This window comes from Homarus americanus, unplaced genomic scaffold (genome assembly GCF_018991925.1).
Source record: "Homarus americanus isolate GMGI-L3 unplaced genomic scaffold, GMGI_Hamer_2.0 scaffold14072, whole genome shotgun sequence".
In the NCBI taxonomy this organism is placed as follows: Eukaryota; Metazoa; Arthropoda; class Malacostraca; order Decapoda; family Nephropidae; genus Homarus; species Homarus americanus.
Window position 1 is genome coordinate 509,712 of NW_024754528.1, and position 20,588 is coordinate 530,299.

The 20,588-nt window shown below is 42.7% G+C and overlaps 1 protein-coding gene and 1 non-coding gene across 3 annotated transcripts in view; both read right to left on the reverse strand.

Moving 5' to 3' along the window:
* Positions 1-20,588, reverse strand: part of LOC121855819 — a 58,449-nt gene that overhangs the window by 22,508 nt on the left and 15,353 nt on the right. For both annotated transcript variants that reach the window (XM_042350938.1, XM_042350940.1), the window contains exon 3: positions 10,244-10,453. In XM_042350938.1, coding sequence (XP_042206872.1) covers positions 10,244-10,453 — 210 coding nt within the window. The remainder of the gene's footprint in view (positions 1-10,243; positions 10,454-20,588) is intronic.
* On the reverse strand, positions 17,830-17,913 carry Trnal-cag. Its single transcript has one exon. It is a non-coding gene; the product is annotated as a tRNA-Leu (tRNA).

Consider the following 20,588-nt stretch of genomic DNA (forward strand, 5'->3'; position numbering starts at 1 on the left):
CAATAATTTCTTTACACTCCACTTAAAATTATAACAAACCCAACAGTTTGGAGATTCGTTGTAACACTCCGGAGTCTGAAGCGTGTTAAGACTGTACAGCACACAACAGGACCTGCCTCACCTCTACATTCAACCTACTTAGCTTCTACAAGTGAAGGACAATACCAACCCACGTAGATAACAGAGGGTGTGATGGGGGAGTGCTCGATGTGGGCGGCGGGTTCATGGGCGGTAGTGTGAGCTGAGGCGTGGGTGGGTGTGGGTGAGGGCGTGGGCGGTGCCTCCACCAGGCCCACCTCCACCAGGAACCGTTGATGCTTCCTGCTCCTGCAGACCCCGACACATTATTTTACCATCCACACACCTGTAAGTCTCACCACACACCTGTAACTCTCACCACACATCTGTAACTCTCACCACACACCAGTAACTAATTCACCACACACCTGTAGCTAATTCACCACACACCTGTAGCTAATTCACCACACACCTGTAACTAATTCACCACACACCTGTAACTAATTCACCACACACCTGTAGCTAATTCACCACACACCTGTAACTCTCACCACACCCCTGTAACTCATCACATATCTGTAACTCACCACATACCTGTAACTCACTACACACTTGTAACTCACCACACACCTGTAACTCACCACACACCTGTAACTACCCCTTTAGCACTTTACTCAGACGACTTTTCGGTTTAGTTCAACAGCTGAAGACTCGAAAAATGGCGTAATGGAAAAATTAATGTAACTGTACCAATATTTCCCACACCTCGTGTGTGTGTGTGTGTGTGTGTGTCAATCTCCTCCCAGTCATACGATCTCCAAGAATCTGCAATTAATGGCGTCTACTAGAACATTATGAGTGATGGTTAATGGCGTCTACTAGAACATTATGAGTAATGGTTAATGGCGTCTACTAGAACATTATGAGTGATGGTTAATGGCGTATACTAGAACATTATGAGTAATGGTTAATGGCGTCTACTAGAACATTATGAGTGATGGTTTATGGCGTATACTAGAACATCACTTCGTCTACTAGAACATCCATTACCTACTACACACTAGAACATTCGTCTACTAGAACCATGGTTAATGGCGTCTACTAGTTCACGATACTTCAGAATACACTACATTAGAGTGAAATTAAAGAACGCGTATACTAGTCACTTCACGAATATTATCTACTACAGTTCCATCATATTTAATCCAAAGGCGTGTTTGTATTATTTCAGCATCATATTTAATCCAAAGGTTTCAGTCCAGCTGCTCAAATAAAGTACTCCTGGATTTACGCGTGTTTGCATTATTTCAGCATCATATTTAATCCAAAGGTTTCAGTCCAGCTGCTCAAATAAAGTACTACTGGATTTACGCGTGTTTGTATTATTTCAGCATCATATTGGTAACAATGAACCAAAGCCGTTCAAAGGTTAAGTCTGCTGCATCAAATAAAGTACTTACATGATTTACGCAGTGATGAGTTAATCTCTCAATATTTATCCAAAGGTTTCCTGTATCTCTCACCATTATTTCAGCATCTGGTTTCAACTGCTCAAGGGAAACTCTTCAGCCTAAGACTGGTGGTGCTGAACAATGAACCTCTCTACTGTATGAAAATAATCTACCAGCCGTCAACCCATGAGTTGGTTTGCCTCAATTTATACGTTATGGTTCGTATTATATCTATATATTATACAATAAAAACACACCCGGTATTTTATAACTATACTCCAACTATACACCGTAAACAATTATTATGCTTACCTGTTATTAATTATTTCATAGATATTTTCTTATATTATGGTAAATTTAAGCATCATCTAAATACATATCACTGCTTGTTGATAGTTTTGTTGTCCTAGCGAGGTATTATATTGTGAGGCAGTATTCAACAGATGAGTGTCTGTCGTGGTCCTGTACTGTCTGATCCAAAGACGTACTGGTATAAGGCAATATATCGTGTGTCTGACAGTCTCTCTCTGATTATAATGCAAAGAGTCACCACACACCTGTATCTCTCACCACACATCTGTAACTCACCAAACAGCCTGTAACTCTAACCACACACCTGTACTCATCACACACTTTTAACTCTCACCACACACCTGTAACTCTCACCACACACCTGTAACTTCCCACACACACACCTGTAACTCTCACCACACATTTAACTCATGTACCACCACACATAACACCACACATTTACCACACACCTGCCACCACACACCTGTAGCTCTCACCACACACCTGTAACTCTCACCACACACCTGTAACTCTCACCACACACCTGTAACTCTCACCACACACCTCTCTACCACACACCTCTGTAACTCCCCACCACACACCTGTAGCTCTCACCACACCGCACACCACTGGGGACCTTACCACACACACTCACCACACACCTGTAGCTCTCACCACACACCCTGCACTCTCACCACACACCTGTCACCACTGGTCTCCACACACCTGTAACTCTCACCAAACACCTGTAACTCTCCCCACACACACATATCTTGTCTTTATTGTTGAAAAATAACATAAAGCTTTAGTAATAATACTTGTTACTACAGCGATACACAGAGATAAGAGAGTGTGTGTGTGTGTGTGTGTGTGTGTGTGTGTGTGTGTGTGTGTGTGTGTGTGTGTGTGTGTGAGTGTGTGTGTGTGACTAGACTGTACTAGACAAGGCTATTTTTAAAGCTTATTAACGTATATATGATGCAATGCTAATGAATGTTTTACTGTTGTTGTAGACTTATGACCCCGGAGTATGGTGGAGTGTGTTAAAAGGTCACTAAGAAGTACTATATATGCCACCACGCCACGTCATTATGTATGTTTCTGTAAAGCATGAATGTTAAAAGTAATTATTGTTATGTCGAGCCACAGAACTATCTACACCAACACCAAGTACAGGCGGCGGCAGTAAGGCACACACGACCGGTCAACCTGTTCACCCACATTACTTAACGCCCTCCACCTTTACACACTTCCCAAGGATGGACGACAAGGTAGCAGTGTACAGCAGTAAACACCACCTGACAAGCACTGCGACGTGGAGTGATGACGAGTGAGAATGACAACAGTAGACCAGGAACACCTCGACGAATAATATTAATCCTTATAATTAATATTAACATTAATAACTAGATGCCTAAGAGCGAACGCGCAATATATCCTCAAAGGGCTCAACCGCCCCGAGTTAAAATGTTAAGATCAAGGTTAATATTTACGACTAACCCGTGGACAAGTTATTTTTATTGCTGTTTATTTACTTACTTCATTTTTATCAGTGAATTCTGATATGATACTCATATCTTGTGCATTTTTTTCGTTTCATTGATAATTGCGTCTAGGCGCGCACTAATTTGCCTTCCCAGTGGTAATGAGGCCGCGCTCTGGTGCTGTCGGCGGTCTTATATGGACGTAATTTGCGAATTTAGAGATAAAGACAACGAAACCCTTCAATTGTTCAAACACCACGTCATTGTTCCTTTAAATAGAAACTGTCCACACTGCGGGAATCCCTGTGCTTTCAGACGGTAAGAAATTTATTCATCACTTCAACACCGTGGCTCAACGTTTCCCGCCATCACAATAAATCACTCCGCCGCCCGGGCTGCATAAGCGCTGATGCGCCTCCATCATCTCATGTCGAGAAAATGCCTCAAATTTCACCATATTATCGTAAGTTCTTTTTGTTTAATATAGGGGGGGGGGGGTCCAGGAGGAGGCCCCCCCCCCGTAAGAAAGTTAGGTAGGTTTGTTTGGTTCGGTTTAGGTCTGTTCTTAATACCCACAAATGTTAAGTAACGTTTATTTTAAAAATATCCATTTTTTAACACATTTGCACAAACTACAACAGTGTCCACTATAAAATAACAGTGATAATACGGCGTTTTTATAATCGTTTTCGACCAATTTCGGCTGCGGGTTAGTCGTAAATAATTACCAAGACCAATCTCATCCACTATCCTGGGATAGGGGGGGGGGGGTTTATACCACACTTGAAGACAGACATTCTGCCACCGCCCAGCCTCCAGTAGTTACTGTGTACACATGAAGGACAAGTTGCGGATATGAGAACGACGGTGTGAACTACTCCTTAAAATCCTACTAACGCACTATATTGGAGATGAAAATATTACCACCATCACCACCAATAATAATAATAATACCCAGATGATTCGGGTACCCGTTATTGTGACTGGTGATTCGTGTAGATAAACAGCTTAGTGTAGTGCGAGTCCCCTAATGAGCTTAACACCTCAGTACAAGTAGGTCATAACTCTCACAAACAAAATCAGCGAAGAAACTATATGTAATTATTGAGTTTATGTGAGGCCTTGTTGATTTATATCCAAGTAACAAATTGTCAATGAAATACGTCGCTACTGTATATGTCACATCAGCTTCCTAAAACACAAGTCAAACATTGTCTCACTCGTATAAGATGTCTACAAAACACACAGCTCTGCCTCAGATCAATATTCCAGCTTAATTTCTTCTCGAATTAGCGCTTTCCCAACTTGGACGCAGAGAGTGACGGAAGCATAATGCGTTGTCTAGTGGTAGACCCAGCTGCCATAAGTGACCAAGTCCCAGGTTTGATTATTTTGTTTTTCATTTTTGTATTTCTTTATGGTTTATTATTATTATTATTATTATTATTATTATTATTATTATTATTATTATTATTATTATTGCTACTATTAATTATTATTACAATGTTATTATTATCATCATTATTATTTTATTATTTTATTTTCAATGTATTATTTATCATAAATTTTATTTACTATGAATTATTATTATTATTATTATTATTATTATTATTATTACATTTTCGTCCCCCCAGGCCGATGTGGGTCAGTGACCTGTGCCCGGGTGGGCTAATCCCTGTAAAAAAAAATAATAAATAAATAAACAATAAAAAAAAAAGCACGGACTGACGGACAGCATTTCCAGGTTAAGTGTCTGCTACGAGGCATTGGCCAATATAGAATGCTGTACACTGTTGTCAAGTCGACGTGTGTGAAGTGCACATAATGCAGTAGTTGTATGCGGCATCAGTCACACCAAGGTCACCATTACAAACTTAACAAAGTTACATAAAAAAAATACATGACGATGAACACAAAGTCGGGAGCAAGGATCGGAAACATTACCTATTATACGTAAGATATGACGGAAAATTATCTCGATTGGAAGGCTTGAGCACCAACAGTGGGGGGAGGAAGAGGAGGGGCCCGTAATTATTGACGTGAGGTAAACGCAGCAGTCAAGATAAAGAACACATTACTTAATAAGTTAACGCCTTAAAATAAATGAACGGTATAATTGCATTAATAGGTTAGAAGTTGTTAGATATTGGCAACTTTGTGTTGCTCATTTTCTGAAAATTGCCTTTAATAAAAAACAAAAATGAATCAACGATCACAAACACTCAGTGAACAGTAAAACTATCACTACACTGCAGTAAACACGTTCTCCTTCAACCTGTTAACAAATTTCGGTCTAAAAGATGCACACAACTTTATTACAAATACTTTTAAGACCAATGACCTCCTGGAAGTAACCTTTGAACCAAGACCTCCAGACACCATTCAACTCTGACTGTGACCCAAGACCAACAGTGAATCAGATTTAGAACTAGTATAAAGGCGGTCAAGTTTTAAGATAACTTGTCCTGTACACATGGCTGGGACGGGCGGTGGTGGCCATACTAAGAACACTCGCTACAAAGTTGTCAGATAAGCTTCTCTGTATCTTATACCTGATTTACTACGTAAGATAAATTAATTTTTTCTAACGCAAGTGGAGTTTTTCTTTTAAATTTAGATATATTTGGATAAATGATGGAAAGTTACAAGATTCCAATTAAATAATCAAAGCTTGTCAATCAGCGTAATTTGGACAACGAAAACGTGCAGCAAACAGAACGGAACAAAACCACAAGCCTTCCTCCTCCAGGTAACACCTATTGATGCTGAAGAAGTAAACATGTAAAAGTGTGATTTATTACCACCAAATGTGAAGGTTGTCAGTTGATAACCACTTTTGTGCTGCATTACACTCGTGTCTGTTCAAAATATGTATAGGTGATGGGTAGGTAGGTTACTTAGCTCTATACACGCGGGCAATACCAGGGTGATCTCAAACATGTTGCCTTACGTTTATTATGTGGGAGGCGAGTTTTTATACGTAATACTTGTGTAAATCTGAGTAAAATGTTAAGGGTATAGGAAAATGCATTTGCACACCATTCACAGCTACATCAAACATGGCATTCCCTGCCACACTAACACTCAGTAGCTACTTATAAGGATGAGTGACCTGAGATGCTCGACGATGGTTGATCTACGGGTGTGGTCAAGGGCGAGGTTACAAGGCCGACACAAAAGACGACCATTACGCTCACCCAGGACACACCCGAACTCCCACACCCGGTCCTCTGGGGTCTTGTTCTTAGCCGCATGGGACGGCGAGCGTGGTCGTACAGTTTTCATGGCCAAGTGTCTCACCACTTTTGTGGCGACGTCACTAATAAAGTTTTAGGCAGATGTGTGAGCAACAAGTTTACCCTTGATATATGTTAAGGTGATGGTGGTGCGGGGAGAACCTTTTATAACGGAACACTAAATTTTTGCATCAAAACGTATTTTAGTTAAGACAAAATTATGGAACTGAAAAGCAAAATGATAAAATACAATATTTCGAGAATAAAAAGTCATTAATTGTTGTAAAATTATAAATATGACAAGGGAAGCCGTGTGGTGTGGCGAGGTATGAGATGGAGAAAAAGAGTGGCTCAGTGATGAGAAAGATAACAGCGAAGATCACACAACACAGGGCCCGGGGGCCACACCACGAGTCTTAATTATGAAGAAACTAAAGTGGGTGTTGGATGAAGTTTGGTAATAAGGAGAACTGAGTGTAACCAAACGAGTGTGTGGTGGTGTTGACACTTGTGAGACACTGGAGTGAGTGAGCAAACTAGTGCTATAACACCACACTTGGTTCCTCTCACGCTCTTAACGCAACTACACTAACAATTATCTTTCTTCGTTCTACACTGTCTACTTATTAAGTCTTGTTGACCACAACACCATATTCTCAGTCTGATGTTCACACAAATAGGAGTTTGTTCCTGTTCTATAATTATGTCAACATTTTCTCACTACTGAACTGCTTCATGTTATTGGCATTGTGGGCGGAGTGGACAGTTAGGGTGGTCACTAGTGAGGGAGACGCGGCGGGCTGCTCCTTCACTATTGGCGTATTGAGGGTGGCGCCCCAGTGGTGCAGTGAGTCCTTACACTGCAGGGGCGGCTACACTCGCAGCAGAGTGAGGGTGCGGGCAGCGCGGGGTCGGGGTGGACACTGCGCCACACAGCAGAGCGCAGCAACCCATGCCCCCCCTTCCACCCTCTCCCGCGGCCACGCCACGCTGGCAAGGTTGGTAGTGAGGGGGAGATAACAGTTACTAGGATACGTGTGGCTGCACCACATGGCTACTCAATAACCTTGCTGAAGCGAGCGCAGGGAATATTGTCCTTATCATATCTGGTGTGAACAAGTGCTGCAACATATTCATAGTGGGAGTGCCTCGTGTGCCGCGGGGAGCCAAGCGCGGGCTGCGGGCTGCGCAGGAATCAATACTTGTGTCATTACTGCGCCGTCCTGACGCACCACGCACCCTGCGAACCTCACATACACACACACACCAACATTGTCAAACAGTCAACAAAGAAAAAACAGAGGCCAGCCACCCATAAAGCACATAACACTACAAACTATACAAGTGACTTAACATAACAACGACTACTTCTATCACCACCACTAAAACCACCACTACTACCATCACCACTACTACCACCACCACTACCATCCCCACAACAGCAGCAGCAGGTCACAGCAGCAGCAGGCTGGCTGTTGGCAGCACTGGCTGGTTTGGGTTTGGCAGAACTGGTTTGGGCTGGGCTGGATGGCAGGGGCAGGATAGCTTTGGCAACAACGTCGTCATGGCACAACAGCATGGCAATCATGGCATGGCAACATGGCTGGCAGCAGCACAGCAACTGGCAGCACAGTCTGGCAGCAGCAGGCAGTCAGGTCAGCTGGCACTGCACAGTCTGCAGTCTGGCCTTTGGCAACCAGCCTGGCACAGCAGCTGTCATGGCTCTGGCAACTGGCCACTCCTTTGGCAGCTGCAGCAGCAACTGTCAGCACTTGGCACCACCACCACTACTACCACCACACCACCACCACTACTACCACCACCACTACAACCACCTACATTACTATCATCACCACCACTACTACCACCACCACCACCACTACTACCACCACCACCACCACCACTACTATCACCACCACCATCACTACTACCACCACCACCACCACCAATATCATCACCACTACTATCACCACCACCACCACTACTACCACCACCTACCACCACCACCACTGCTACCACCACCACCACCACCACCACTACTATCTCACCACCACCACCACCATTACTACCACCACCACTACTATCACCACCACAACTCTTTCTACCACCACTATCAATATAGAAGTACTACCCACCACCACTACCATCAACCTATTACCCACCCACTACCATTTACCATCAACACTGTACCTATCTGCCATTGTCACTATTGCGATACCACAGCAAGCACTCCCATTGTAAAATGCCACTACTTACCCACCTCCACCTTACGTTACCACCCACCTCCACTACCACACTACCACCACCTCCACTACCCACTACCACCACCTCCACTACCACACTACCACCACCTCCACTACCACACTACCACCACCTCCACTACCACACTACCACCACCTCCACTACCACACTACCACCACCTCCACTACCACACTACCACCACCACATTACCACCACCTCCACTATCACACTACCTCCACCAACACACTTTCTAGACCACCGTAGCCACAGTTATCGAGCGGTGTAACCTGGTGTACAAGAATGACTCAGGCTAGCCATTACCTCTGTACACCACCCAACGCTGCATCCCACCCGTGACCACTCCTGGGCACTCCTGATCCAATCCTTGAGAGAGAAGCCATCCCACACACACACCTGTAGCTATTAATTACATATTTGTATTGAATTATTTGTTTTACTTTTAATAGTAATTTCTTCATCTGACTGTAGGGGTTCAGTGGTTTCTTGTCCTTGGAGTCACTTATTCGATCCCGGGGCCCTCCCAGTTCACCCAACTGTAAATGGCTACTGTACCTAATTTTACAGCTGGGGAAGGGAAGGCAGTGGAGTGCAGTGCCGGTCACCTTGTGTGTGTTGGGAAGGTTGAGTATATGTATGCTGTATCCACTGGTTCTAACGGGCAGTCATACCTATAGGAACCGGATTCAGGAGTGGGCAAAGTGGGCAGCTGTCCAGGGGCCTCCACATGTGCGGTAGTAGCTATATCAGGGCTGGTCGACTTGAAACCACATAAATGACTCCAGTCATGTCTCACTTTTGTGTGTGTGTGTGTGTGTGTGTTGGGAATTTGTACACTATCAATAAATATACAGTTAATTAAAATTTTCTCAATGTTCTAATTTCCTCAATATAACTGCATATGGCTTCAAAATTCTCCAAAGAAGTGTTCAAATTTCAAAATTTTCCCGGGGGGCGCTGTAAGCCCCCCGGAACTCCCATACGTTTAAGCTCCCTTCACTCGCCACCCCACCCTCTTGGGTAGTTATAATGAGGGGGGCCTCCACAAAGAGGCTGCCCATGGGCCTCCACAGGTCTAAATCCGGCACTGAGTATTACATTACCTAACTGTACAGTACAATATCTACACGAAATATAATACCCATCTTGATGTACTGTACAGTATGTATCCAGCAACTAACCCGGAAGGCCTTCGGTAAAGCCTCATCTGCCCTCAGCCTCACCTACTGTTATGGCCAAGTTTGACTGTTATTAATAAAACTATTTTGAAGTTATTTAATTATTGACTTACTCTCACTTGTTAATGTCTGTCCTCTGTTTCCACTAACTGGAGGTGAGATTCTCTGATGTTTTACCTTATTTTAGTCGCCATCTTTGTGTCGTAGACGAAGTTACACAAATGTGTTGTAAACTCTCCAGTTAATGGGAAATTATAGAGCATAAATCTCTTTTGAATTACGACCCTGGTAGTTAAACCAAGGCGTGCAGCTAACACTGTACTCACCATCAGGGGCGAGCTGTGTGGTTTGGTGGAAGACTCGGCTCTTCATGTCGTGGTGGTCGTGCAGGTACTCAGAAGGCTCCATCGAGGTCTCCGTGTCCAAGAGATTTATCCCCATGCTGCCGTCGTCATCGTCTCCATCACCGGAACCATCAGCCTTACAGGAGCTGCCGCCAGAGGTCCCACCAGTCATCCGTTCCACCAGGTCTGGAACTGTACCATAACAACAACATTATAACACACATTTACGTCCCAACAATAGCTATGGTTCATCAGACGAAAACCCTTCATAAATATAGAACAGTTGTACCTCTGGCTCCCTGACGCTCAAGACCAGGACCCTCTTATACATATTACCAATGTTAATATTGTGTGTTGTTCCTGTTGTGTGGTGTTCCTGTTATTACTGTGTGTACGTAAATCAGGGAGCGTCTTAGCATAAATCAGAGCTTTATTTATGACAGCAAGCAGTCTGTGGTGATTAATGGCACAAAATCGTCATGTGTGCCCATGACAAGCGGAGTGCGCACAGGGCAGTGTATTGGGCCCGTTGTTGTTTGTTTGCTTCATAAATGATATGCCAAAAGCTATACACTTCTCCATACAAATGTTTGGGGACGATGCCAAGTTATTCAAGGAAATTAGGAATAAAATGGACTGTGAAACGCTACAGGAATATCTCAGTCATCATTAGGAGTGGTCAGAGAAATAGCTGTTCAGATTCAACGTCACGAAATGATGCTCCTGGGTCCTACCAACGGTTGAGAGGCGTATCATAGTATGTCCCAACGCGACGAGGAAACACCATTAACTGAGACCAAATGTGAAAAGGACCCGAGTCTGTATATTAACAACGAACTTAAGTTCTCGGGTCATTGTGAGAAGGTAAGTCAAGCAACTAGGTCAGAAGGTTGTTCAGTTATTATAATAATAATAATAATAATAATAATAATAATAATAATAATAATAATAATAATAAATAATAACAATAATAATAAATAGGTCTTTTATTTTCCAAAAGAGCCAATTCTTCTAAAGAATTCACTAGCGCTCGAAACACTACGAAGTCGAAGACTTGAAAATGAAAGAAATGCTGTACAGTACAAATACTACAATAAAAGATTATAAAAAAGTAACAGTTCGACTTCTATCAATCATAAAACTTTAAATTAATTTATTGACAAAAAAAGCAGTACAGTACATGTAAAAAAATTACAAAGATATAACTTTATAATTTGTCCACACACCTAGACCTCATAACGCTGGCTTCCCCGCCTGGTGTACTGTCTGGTCTAAGAGATATGCTTGGGACTCAGTTGATCGAAATGTCCAGAGGAGAGCCACCAGACTCGGGCACCTAAATTACCTCGAGAGATTGGAACACCTGTAGTTGCCTACCTTACGCTATACAGGCGGGCAAGGGAGGTGACTTAACAGAAGTCAATAAACATGTCAGACGGCATTACTCAGTCCGATGTTCATACCTGAAAATGGTAGATGTCTGCCCCACTAGAGTCACAGCTTAAGGTTGAAGAAGTCACAATTTCAGAAAATTGTCAGGGCCAGACATGGGGCCGAAGCCAAGACTCCGGCTTCGAGAACTGAAGCCGAGGCCATTGGAAAGTCACAAAGCCGAATCTATCCATTTATATTCATAAATCCGACCCACAACGGGGCCTGTGGCGGGGGGGGGATAAGAAAACAAAATTCAAAATTAGGAGAAAAAGACTAAGTTAATCTACACCACGAAGATGCCGGAAAACCAGCTTTTAAAGTGAGACAGATTGTACAAGTATGGAAACACAGAAGAAGACAGAGTATTCCACAATTTGGTTGTGTGAGGAAAGAAGGATGTACTATAACGGGTTATTCTAGCGTGACCGACATCCACAGAGAAACGGTTGGCACTGCGGGCAAGGCGTGTGTTACGAGCCCACGGCCTTGCCGGCGGTACACAGGATGCCAGATCCACTGAACATTGCCCGTTAAAGTACCTGTAAAAGAGAGAAAGCGAAGCAACATTGAGGTGAAGAGAAAGGCAAGGAAGATATCAACTAAAGGAGGAGAGTTAATAAGACGAAATGCCTTTGATTCCACCCTATCTAACAGTTGGACAGAAGAAGAGCCACCCCAGATATGAGAGCAGTACTCCAAGTTAGGACGAATGAATCCCTTATATACTTGAAGCAACTGCTCAGGAGTGAAGTAGCTACGGCATCTGTACAGCATTCCCAACTTTCGGGAGGTAGCTTTGGCAATGTTGAGGATGTGTGACTTCCATGACATATTAGAAGAAATGGCGAGGCCAGGCATATCTATTTTAAAATTGGGCAAAATGATATCGTCCTGAATTGTGACTAATGAGAGATCTTGTATTTTGTAAAGTGTAATTGGTAAATACTGAGTTTTATTACTATTGAATTTTACCAAATTTCTACCTCCCCATTCGAAGATGCTGCACAGATCCGCATTGATAGATGTAATGATATCAGTTCTAGAAAAAGATCTAGTTTGAGAGTTATGAGGAAGGGAAAAATGTGAAGAAGAGTGAAAAATAGAATCATCAACGTAAGAATGGATAGAATTAGTTGTAGTGTGAAATAAATCATTGATACAAAGAAATAGAGTAGGTGAAAGAACAGAACCCTATGGGACACCACTATTGGTAGAAAAAGAGCGAGAGATCGATCCCTTGACAACAACTGCCATGGATCGGTTCTCAAGGAAGCTAGAAATTAGAAAACAAAGTGGGGGAGAGAAGCCAAAAGAGGGAAGTTTAGAAAGCAAAGACTTGTGCCATACCCTGTCAAATGTTTTGGAGATGTTGAAGGCCATGACGAAAGTTTCCCCATAATCCCAAAGAGAGGATAACCAAAGATGGGTGCAGTAGGAGAGCATATCACCAGTAGGTCTCGCCTGGCGAAAGCCATACTGGTGATCCGACAAAAGAGAATGGCGTTCAAGGTGACGGAGAAAATAGGAGTTCAAGATAGTTTCGAAAATCTTCGAGACGGATGAAGTTAGGACAATGAGGTGATAGTTAGAGGGATGAGAATGGTCACCCTTCTTCGGGATGGGCTGTAACTCCACGTCTATTGTATGTACAATGCAGTGCTAAAGCAAGATGTCACGGGTTCGATTCCCGGGCCAGCGGAAGTTGTTTGGACACTCTTCCTAGTCCACCTTCGTCCCTGTTCACCTAGCAGCAAAGTAGGTACCTGCTGTGAGTCGAAAGTTGCGAATTCGTATTCAGGGACAAGTTGTTGGAACTTACAATAACTTGCTTAGACATAAACCATTGACTCTTCAGGCTTCTACGCCCTCGACTCTTCAGGCTTCTACGCCCTTAACTCATGAGACATAAGGCAAGCATGAAATTAGCATGTTATGAGGGACCTCACATGGTGTAGTAATTCCCTCACAGATGGTGTGATGAGGGACTTGACGTGGTGTAGTAATTCCCTCACATATGGTGTTATGAGGGACATGTGGTGTAGTAATTCCCTCACAGATGGTGTGATGAGGGACTTGACGTGGTGTAGTAATTCCCTCACATATGGTGTTATGAGGGACATGTGGTGTAGTAATTCCCTCACAGATGGTGTTATGAGGGACATGTGGTGTAGTAATTCCCTCACAGATGGTGTTATATGAGTGAGGTGTGGTCTTAGGCCTTCCTAACGTAGACGGATTAACACATCGCTGGTTGTTGTTGGGTCTCACGGGCCGTTATCACTGGGTACCTGGGACCTCACTGTGTGAAAGTTAACTTGGGTACGACTGTTACTGTTGAGTTGTTCTCACTGACTTAAGCACTGTTCACCACTGTTCACCTCTGTTTAACACTGGTTCCGTTCCTTTCCTAAATGAAATTGCAACTTCTGGCGAGAACTTGTTGATATTCCGGTGGGGAGGAGGGTTCAGGGGAGGGGGTTGGTATGGGCCAACTTAACAGTTGACCTGGCTGCTCGGAAAGGAGCGCCAGGTACGTCTTGACCCTTCGGTGGTCAAGGAACAACATAGAGCTTGATGGATGCAACACTGTGGATTGTTGAGTACGAACGGAAAGTTATCCAGGCTTTAAAGTGCAGAAAGACTGGAAAAAAGCTGCCGAGAGAGGAATATTACATACTAAAAGGTTTACACTGGTTTCTCTTGGTGGAGTAGATAACGCTGCCAAAAGTAATGGCAAATATACTTGGAAACAATGGATCCCGTAATGAACATAATCCATAGATTACACGCTGTAGCTGGTCATGGAGGTGTGAAGAAAGCATAAAAAAAATTGTAAGACCAGTTTGACAATATCCCACGTTCTCTTATACAGCAACGGGAGAGAAAAGATGCAAACAGGACACAGCTTCAGGAGTCGTTGGTCCTCCTCTGTGAGTGAGTGTGACCAGATGGATCTCGTTGATATGCCAACCTTAAAAGATGGGAGTTACCGTTTTATATTGCACCACGTTGAATATTTAATTAAATTTCACATAATCCGTCCGCTGAAATCTAAGACAGTGGTTGAGGTGGCACATGAACTAGTTACTGTCTGACTCAGGAGCTCCACCTGTCATCCAATCAGACAATAGTAAGGAATTTACTGTACAGGTAATACATGAGTATCATCCCCAGAGTCAGGGCTCTGTTGAACGAAGTAATGCTCATTTAAAGGCAAAATTTATAGCCTGGATGCGTGATAATAAATGTGCCTAGTGGAGTTATGGTGTACGATATGCACAGTGGACATTGACCAGCAACAACCATGAAACCATCACAATGGCATCTTACCAAACTCTAACAGGAAATAATCCACGATGCTCTCTAATATTAAAGCTGCCATGTGAATTTATCACAAGATTTATAACGGGGATTAAGGAAGGTGAAATTGAAAGTCTTCTTGAAGACAATTTCTGGGAGCAGGGAGCCGCTACCTGAGGTGACCGAAGTAGAGACAGCCGACTCCCACGACTTCACACCAGAGGATCCTGAGGAACCTGGGACGACAAACACTTCTCCACAGGTAAATAAGTTATTTGTCTCATGTTTGTTAACAGCCAAGATATGTGTTTGGCTTGTTGTACAGTACAGTATAAAAAAATTATATATATATATATATATATATATATCATAAATCCCGTGATCGAACTACCCTGTGACTCTTCCTCTTCCTTTTGTGTTAATTTCTGAACTTTCTCCAACTTCTTGGAGATGTCTCATACATGATAGCGCCGCACCCCCGGGGCCCCCAAATAAATAATAATAATAATGATAATTATTATTATAATAATAATAATAATAATAATAATAATAATAATAATAATAATAATAATAATAATAATCATAGATAAATACAATTCGAATTTTTATTTTCTGGCACAGCTTATGTCAACATACTCTAAAAGTCACTTGATTTTTTTTTATTCTTGTTATTTTATTCACTTGTATTGTTGTGTCTGCTACTCACAGGGTCTCTAGTCTGAGCTATATGCTCTTGGAAAGACAACAATTCGTGAGACAAAAACGGCAGAAAATCGGCGAGTTAACGCCAAAACTGCTAGTGACGCCGCCTTTAGGGTTTTCGTCGCTCAAACCTGAACTGAAACAAAGATTACCTGCGACCAGACAATTTAAAATTATCTTCCCTTATAGTCCTGGCTGGCTCGTGTAGGGATATCATTTAAAAATTCGTGTCCAAGGTTCCTTGGACAAAGTATCTGTTGAAATGGAGGGAACAAAATCCTGTCGCTCCGATAACGATTTACTCTAAACTGTAATAATTCATCATCTTTAGGGGACCTAAAAACCCTGACGACCCTTCCCCTTAGTTTTCTCATAGATACAACAAAAACATTATCTATTCTTTAACACAGACCCCGTACATAAGGGGTTAATAAACTATTTCCACTAAACTAAAGAAATATTCTGTTGACGGAGCTGTAACCAATATTTGAATTAATAAAATATAGTCCAAGATCCCCTGAACAGTTAGTTACTGACAGCCATTAATATGATAACCTGCACAATTTATTCTTGATTTCATAAATATATTTTTTCTATTGTGGATTTTCTAGTTCTGAAGATATAGTTGCACCACCTGAACTTGTCCTACCTTAACAGTCAGTTAACCACTGTTAGAGCCTCAGCGCTCCATACTTATAATTATCATTAGACAGTCAAAATTCCATGGTATCCATTTGCTTCCATGAGATAAATAAACAGTGTTGTAAATTTTGCTGTTGTGGGAAGTCGTACTCAATCCCTAGGGACTTACTGTAGTCAACGCATTCTCGTCCGCAGCTGGTCTTCACAACTACTCTCGTCCCCAGCAGCATGGCTTAAATACACCAGCAGGTCGACCAGACAGGAGTCAAACACTCTTGCACTGCGCATTACGTCACGGGAACCACTCGCTCCCGTGACAGAGAACCATTAGTACCCACCTCTCTGTGACTGTGTATACTGTAGTACGGTAATATTTTCTTATTTACTTTCATTTCACTGACTATTTTAGATATATCTTGTACCTCATTATTATTAATTATTCCTAAATGTCATATTTTTACCAGAGTTTTAGATGTCTAGTTTATATTGATTTATAACTCATTACTATTTGCCATAACGTTGCTAGCGATAATATTCAAAACACAATAACGTAAACGGTAACGGTTTTCATACCCACAAGGCTTAATTGCCACGAAGAAAAGTAATTTCTAACGTATATGAATAACAACTACCATTATAGAGAGAGAGCGAGAGAAGGGGGGGGGGGTTACAGAGTCTCTCTCTCAGGAGTCTTTAGTTTTTAAGGTCTCAGTTTCCAACAAACGAGACTCATATCACCAATATACTGTACTCGTGTTTACTACAGTAGACGGAACAAATAACATTATCTAGATGCACTCTTATCAACACGACCACAGGAATTTACCCACAGTTTTCTGACGTGATTTTTTCTTGGTAAGCTAAAGTGTGAACCTGTTGTCTTTAATTTCGTATTAAAGGCAGCCACAAACCGAACAGTTATCAGGTATAGTTACACAAAATTACTGTATTGTTTAAAAATATGACACACCAAACTCCAAGCTACTCTCTTGTCTGCTACCTGCTTTGTGTAAAACTGGCGCCCGACCCTCAAGCACAGAGAGCAAACCCAAGTGACGCCAAAAACACGAGAGAGGACATCTGCGGCTGCGCTCTGGCCGACCTGTGCGTTGAGACCTACTACGGCTTTGTTCATCATGTGCACGGACAACTTGGTACATGAATAGTGGTAAACTACAAGCTGATTTAATCTAGAATATTCCCAAAAAACTGTTAGAAGATTATTTTCAATGGGGTCTATGGATTCGTAAAGGATCTCCACCACAGCCTATTTCACCTAAAGATTAACCACCCTAATATTATTTGAGGGAAGAAGTTAGATTAGGATAAGTTAAGTTAAATTAGTTGGATTAGGATAGGTTGGCGTTATGGTGGTTAATCTTTACGTGAACTACCTGGGTAGAAGATTCTTCTGGTGATCCAAAATTAACTAGTTGTAGATATTTAATCACTACCTTCCACAAAAACTTTCTCAGTAGCAATAAAATCGCTGTCAGGAGTGGGATTCGAACCCACGCCCGGAAGACCGGACTGCGACCTGAACGCAGCGCCTTAGACCGCTCGGCCATCCTGACATAATTTCAGTGATAATATTTTGAGGTAGAAACATTGGCTATTATTATTACTATTGATTTTTTTGTTATCTCTACTTTATGTCTTATTTATATTTTCAATTCCAATTTTGGACAATAAATTACAGTATGCTATTTTATGGACAATAATAATTATGATATAGATGTGTTTGGAGGTATGGCGGCAAATCACGAATGATAGGGTGAAGGAGTATGGAGTGAATGATAGGGTGAAGGAGTATGGAGTGAATGATAGGGTGAAGGAGTATGGAGTGAATGATAGGGTTAAGGAGTATGGTGGAGTGAATGATAGGGTGAAGGAGTGTGGTGGAGTGAATGATAGGGTGAAGGAGTATGGTGGAGTGAATGATAGGGTGAAGGAGTGTGGTGGAGTGAATGATAGGGTGAAGGAGTGTGGTGGAGTGAATGATAGGGTGGAAGGAGGTGGTGAAATGGGTGAAGGAGTGGTGGAGTGAATGGGGGTGAAGGAGTGGTGGAGTGAATGATAGGTAAGGAAGTGGTGGAGTGAATGATATGGAGTGTGGTGGAGTGAATGATGGTGAAGGTGGTGGAGTGAATGATAGGGTGAAGGAGTGTGGTGAATGGGGGTGAAGGAAGAATGATAGGGTGAGTGGTGGAGTGAATGATAGTGGGAAGTGAATGAGTGAAGGAGTATGGTGGAGAATGGAGATGGGAGGAATGATAGGGTGAAGGAGTGAGTGAATGGTAGGGTGAAGGGTGAAGATAGGTGAAGGAGTGTGCTGGAGGAATGATAGGTGAAGAGTGGTGGAGGAATGATAGGGTGAGTGTGGTGGGAGTGAATGATAGGGTGAAGGAGTGGTGGGTGAATGATAGGTGAAGGAGGTGGTGGAGTGAATGATAGGGGTGAAGGAGGTGGTGGAGTGAGGGTGGGTGAATGATGGTAGGGTGGAGTGAATGGGTGAAGGAGTATGGTGGAGTGAATGATAGGTGAAGGATGGTGGGAGTGAATGATAGGGTGAAGGAGTGTGGTGGAGTGAATGATAGGGTGAAGAGTATGGTGGAGTGAATGAGTGAAATGGAGTAATAGGGTGAAGGAGTGTGGTGGAGTGAATAGTGAAGGAGTGTGGTGGAGTGGTAGGGTGAAGGAGCATGGTAGGGTGAAGGAGTGTGGTGGAGGAATGATAGGGTGAAGGAGGTGGTGGAGTGGGGTGAAGGGGTGGTGGAGTAAATGGGGTGAAGGAGTGTGGTTGATAGGGGTGAAGGAGTGGTGGAGTGAATGATAGGGTGAAGGAGTATGGTGGAGTGAATGATAGGGTGAAGGAGTGTGGTGGAGTAAATGGTAGGGTGAAGGAGGTGGTGGAGGAATGATAGAAGGTATGTGGAGGATGATGTGAAGGAGTGTGGTGGAGGAATGATAGGTGGAGGAGTATGGTGGAGTAAATGGTAGGGTGGAGGAGTATGGTGGAGTAAATGGTAGTGAAGGAGTGTGGTGGAGGAATGATAGGGTGAAGGAGTGTGGTGGAGTGAATGATAGGGTGAAGAGTGTGGTGGAGTGAATGATAGGGTGAAGAGTATGGTGGAGTAAATGATAGGGTGAAGGAGTGTGGTGGAGTAAATGGTAGGGTGAAGGAGTGTGGTGGAGTGAATGATAGGGTGAAGAGTGTGGTGGAGTGAATGATAGGGTGAAGAGTATGGTGGAGTAAATGATAGGGTGAAGGAGTGTGGTGGAGTGAATGATAGGGTGAAGGAGTGTGGTGGAGTGAGGGATTGTGGTGGTGGTGCTCACATAATACCTCAGAACCGCCAGGTGTCGTTCATAGATACCGAACTTTGTATTAGTCAATTAAGACTATAAATACCTATTCTATTAGGTCACCTGGTGGGCTTAGACATAACATATGGCATCTATCTTACGTAATTATACCCATCCACTCACATTTAATATGCCTTGGGATCTGAGACAATGTCCATAGTGTGGCAGCCGATTTCTATTCTTTTTCACCAGTATATGACTTCTGCGAAGCTATTGCATAATCTCTAATCAATACCCTTACATAATTTAATCTATCAGATATTTATATTGTATTCTAGCATACAACACTCATACAAATAACGTTTCTCCCCATACACGGGCATACATCGTCATGCCCCATGCTGCTACTGCCGAAAGTTAAAAAGCAGTGTTTTATAATACAACGATCAATAACATATTAATGAAGTTTCCCAACTTAAACAAACACCAGAAATTTTAAAGCACGGTATCTGAATTCACATAATGAGGATTGCCTTAAACTGTACCCAGCGCGACACCCATTCTGCCCTCTTCACCTGGCGTCACCTCACATTCAGTGTCCAGTAGACAACAGATAGAGAGTAATCTCTCTCTCTCTCTCTCTCTCTCTCTCTCTCTCTCTCTCTCTCTATATATATATATATATATATATATATATATATATATATATATATATATATATAAGTACAGGTGGAACTCCTGTTGACTATTATGTTTGTTAACTTCCTGGGTATGAATCCGTTGCTCATTGGGTCCTAAATGCAACCCCGTCATAAGCGGACACCAAATGTAGAGGCCCCCCCAGCTCATCCCCCTATCACCCCTGGAGTAAGTGACAGTTCCTTAGGTTTCAGCAGGAGGGAAGGACATAGAAGAATACGACATGACCGCTGCATGTGTGTGC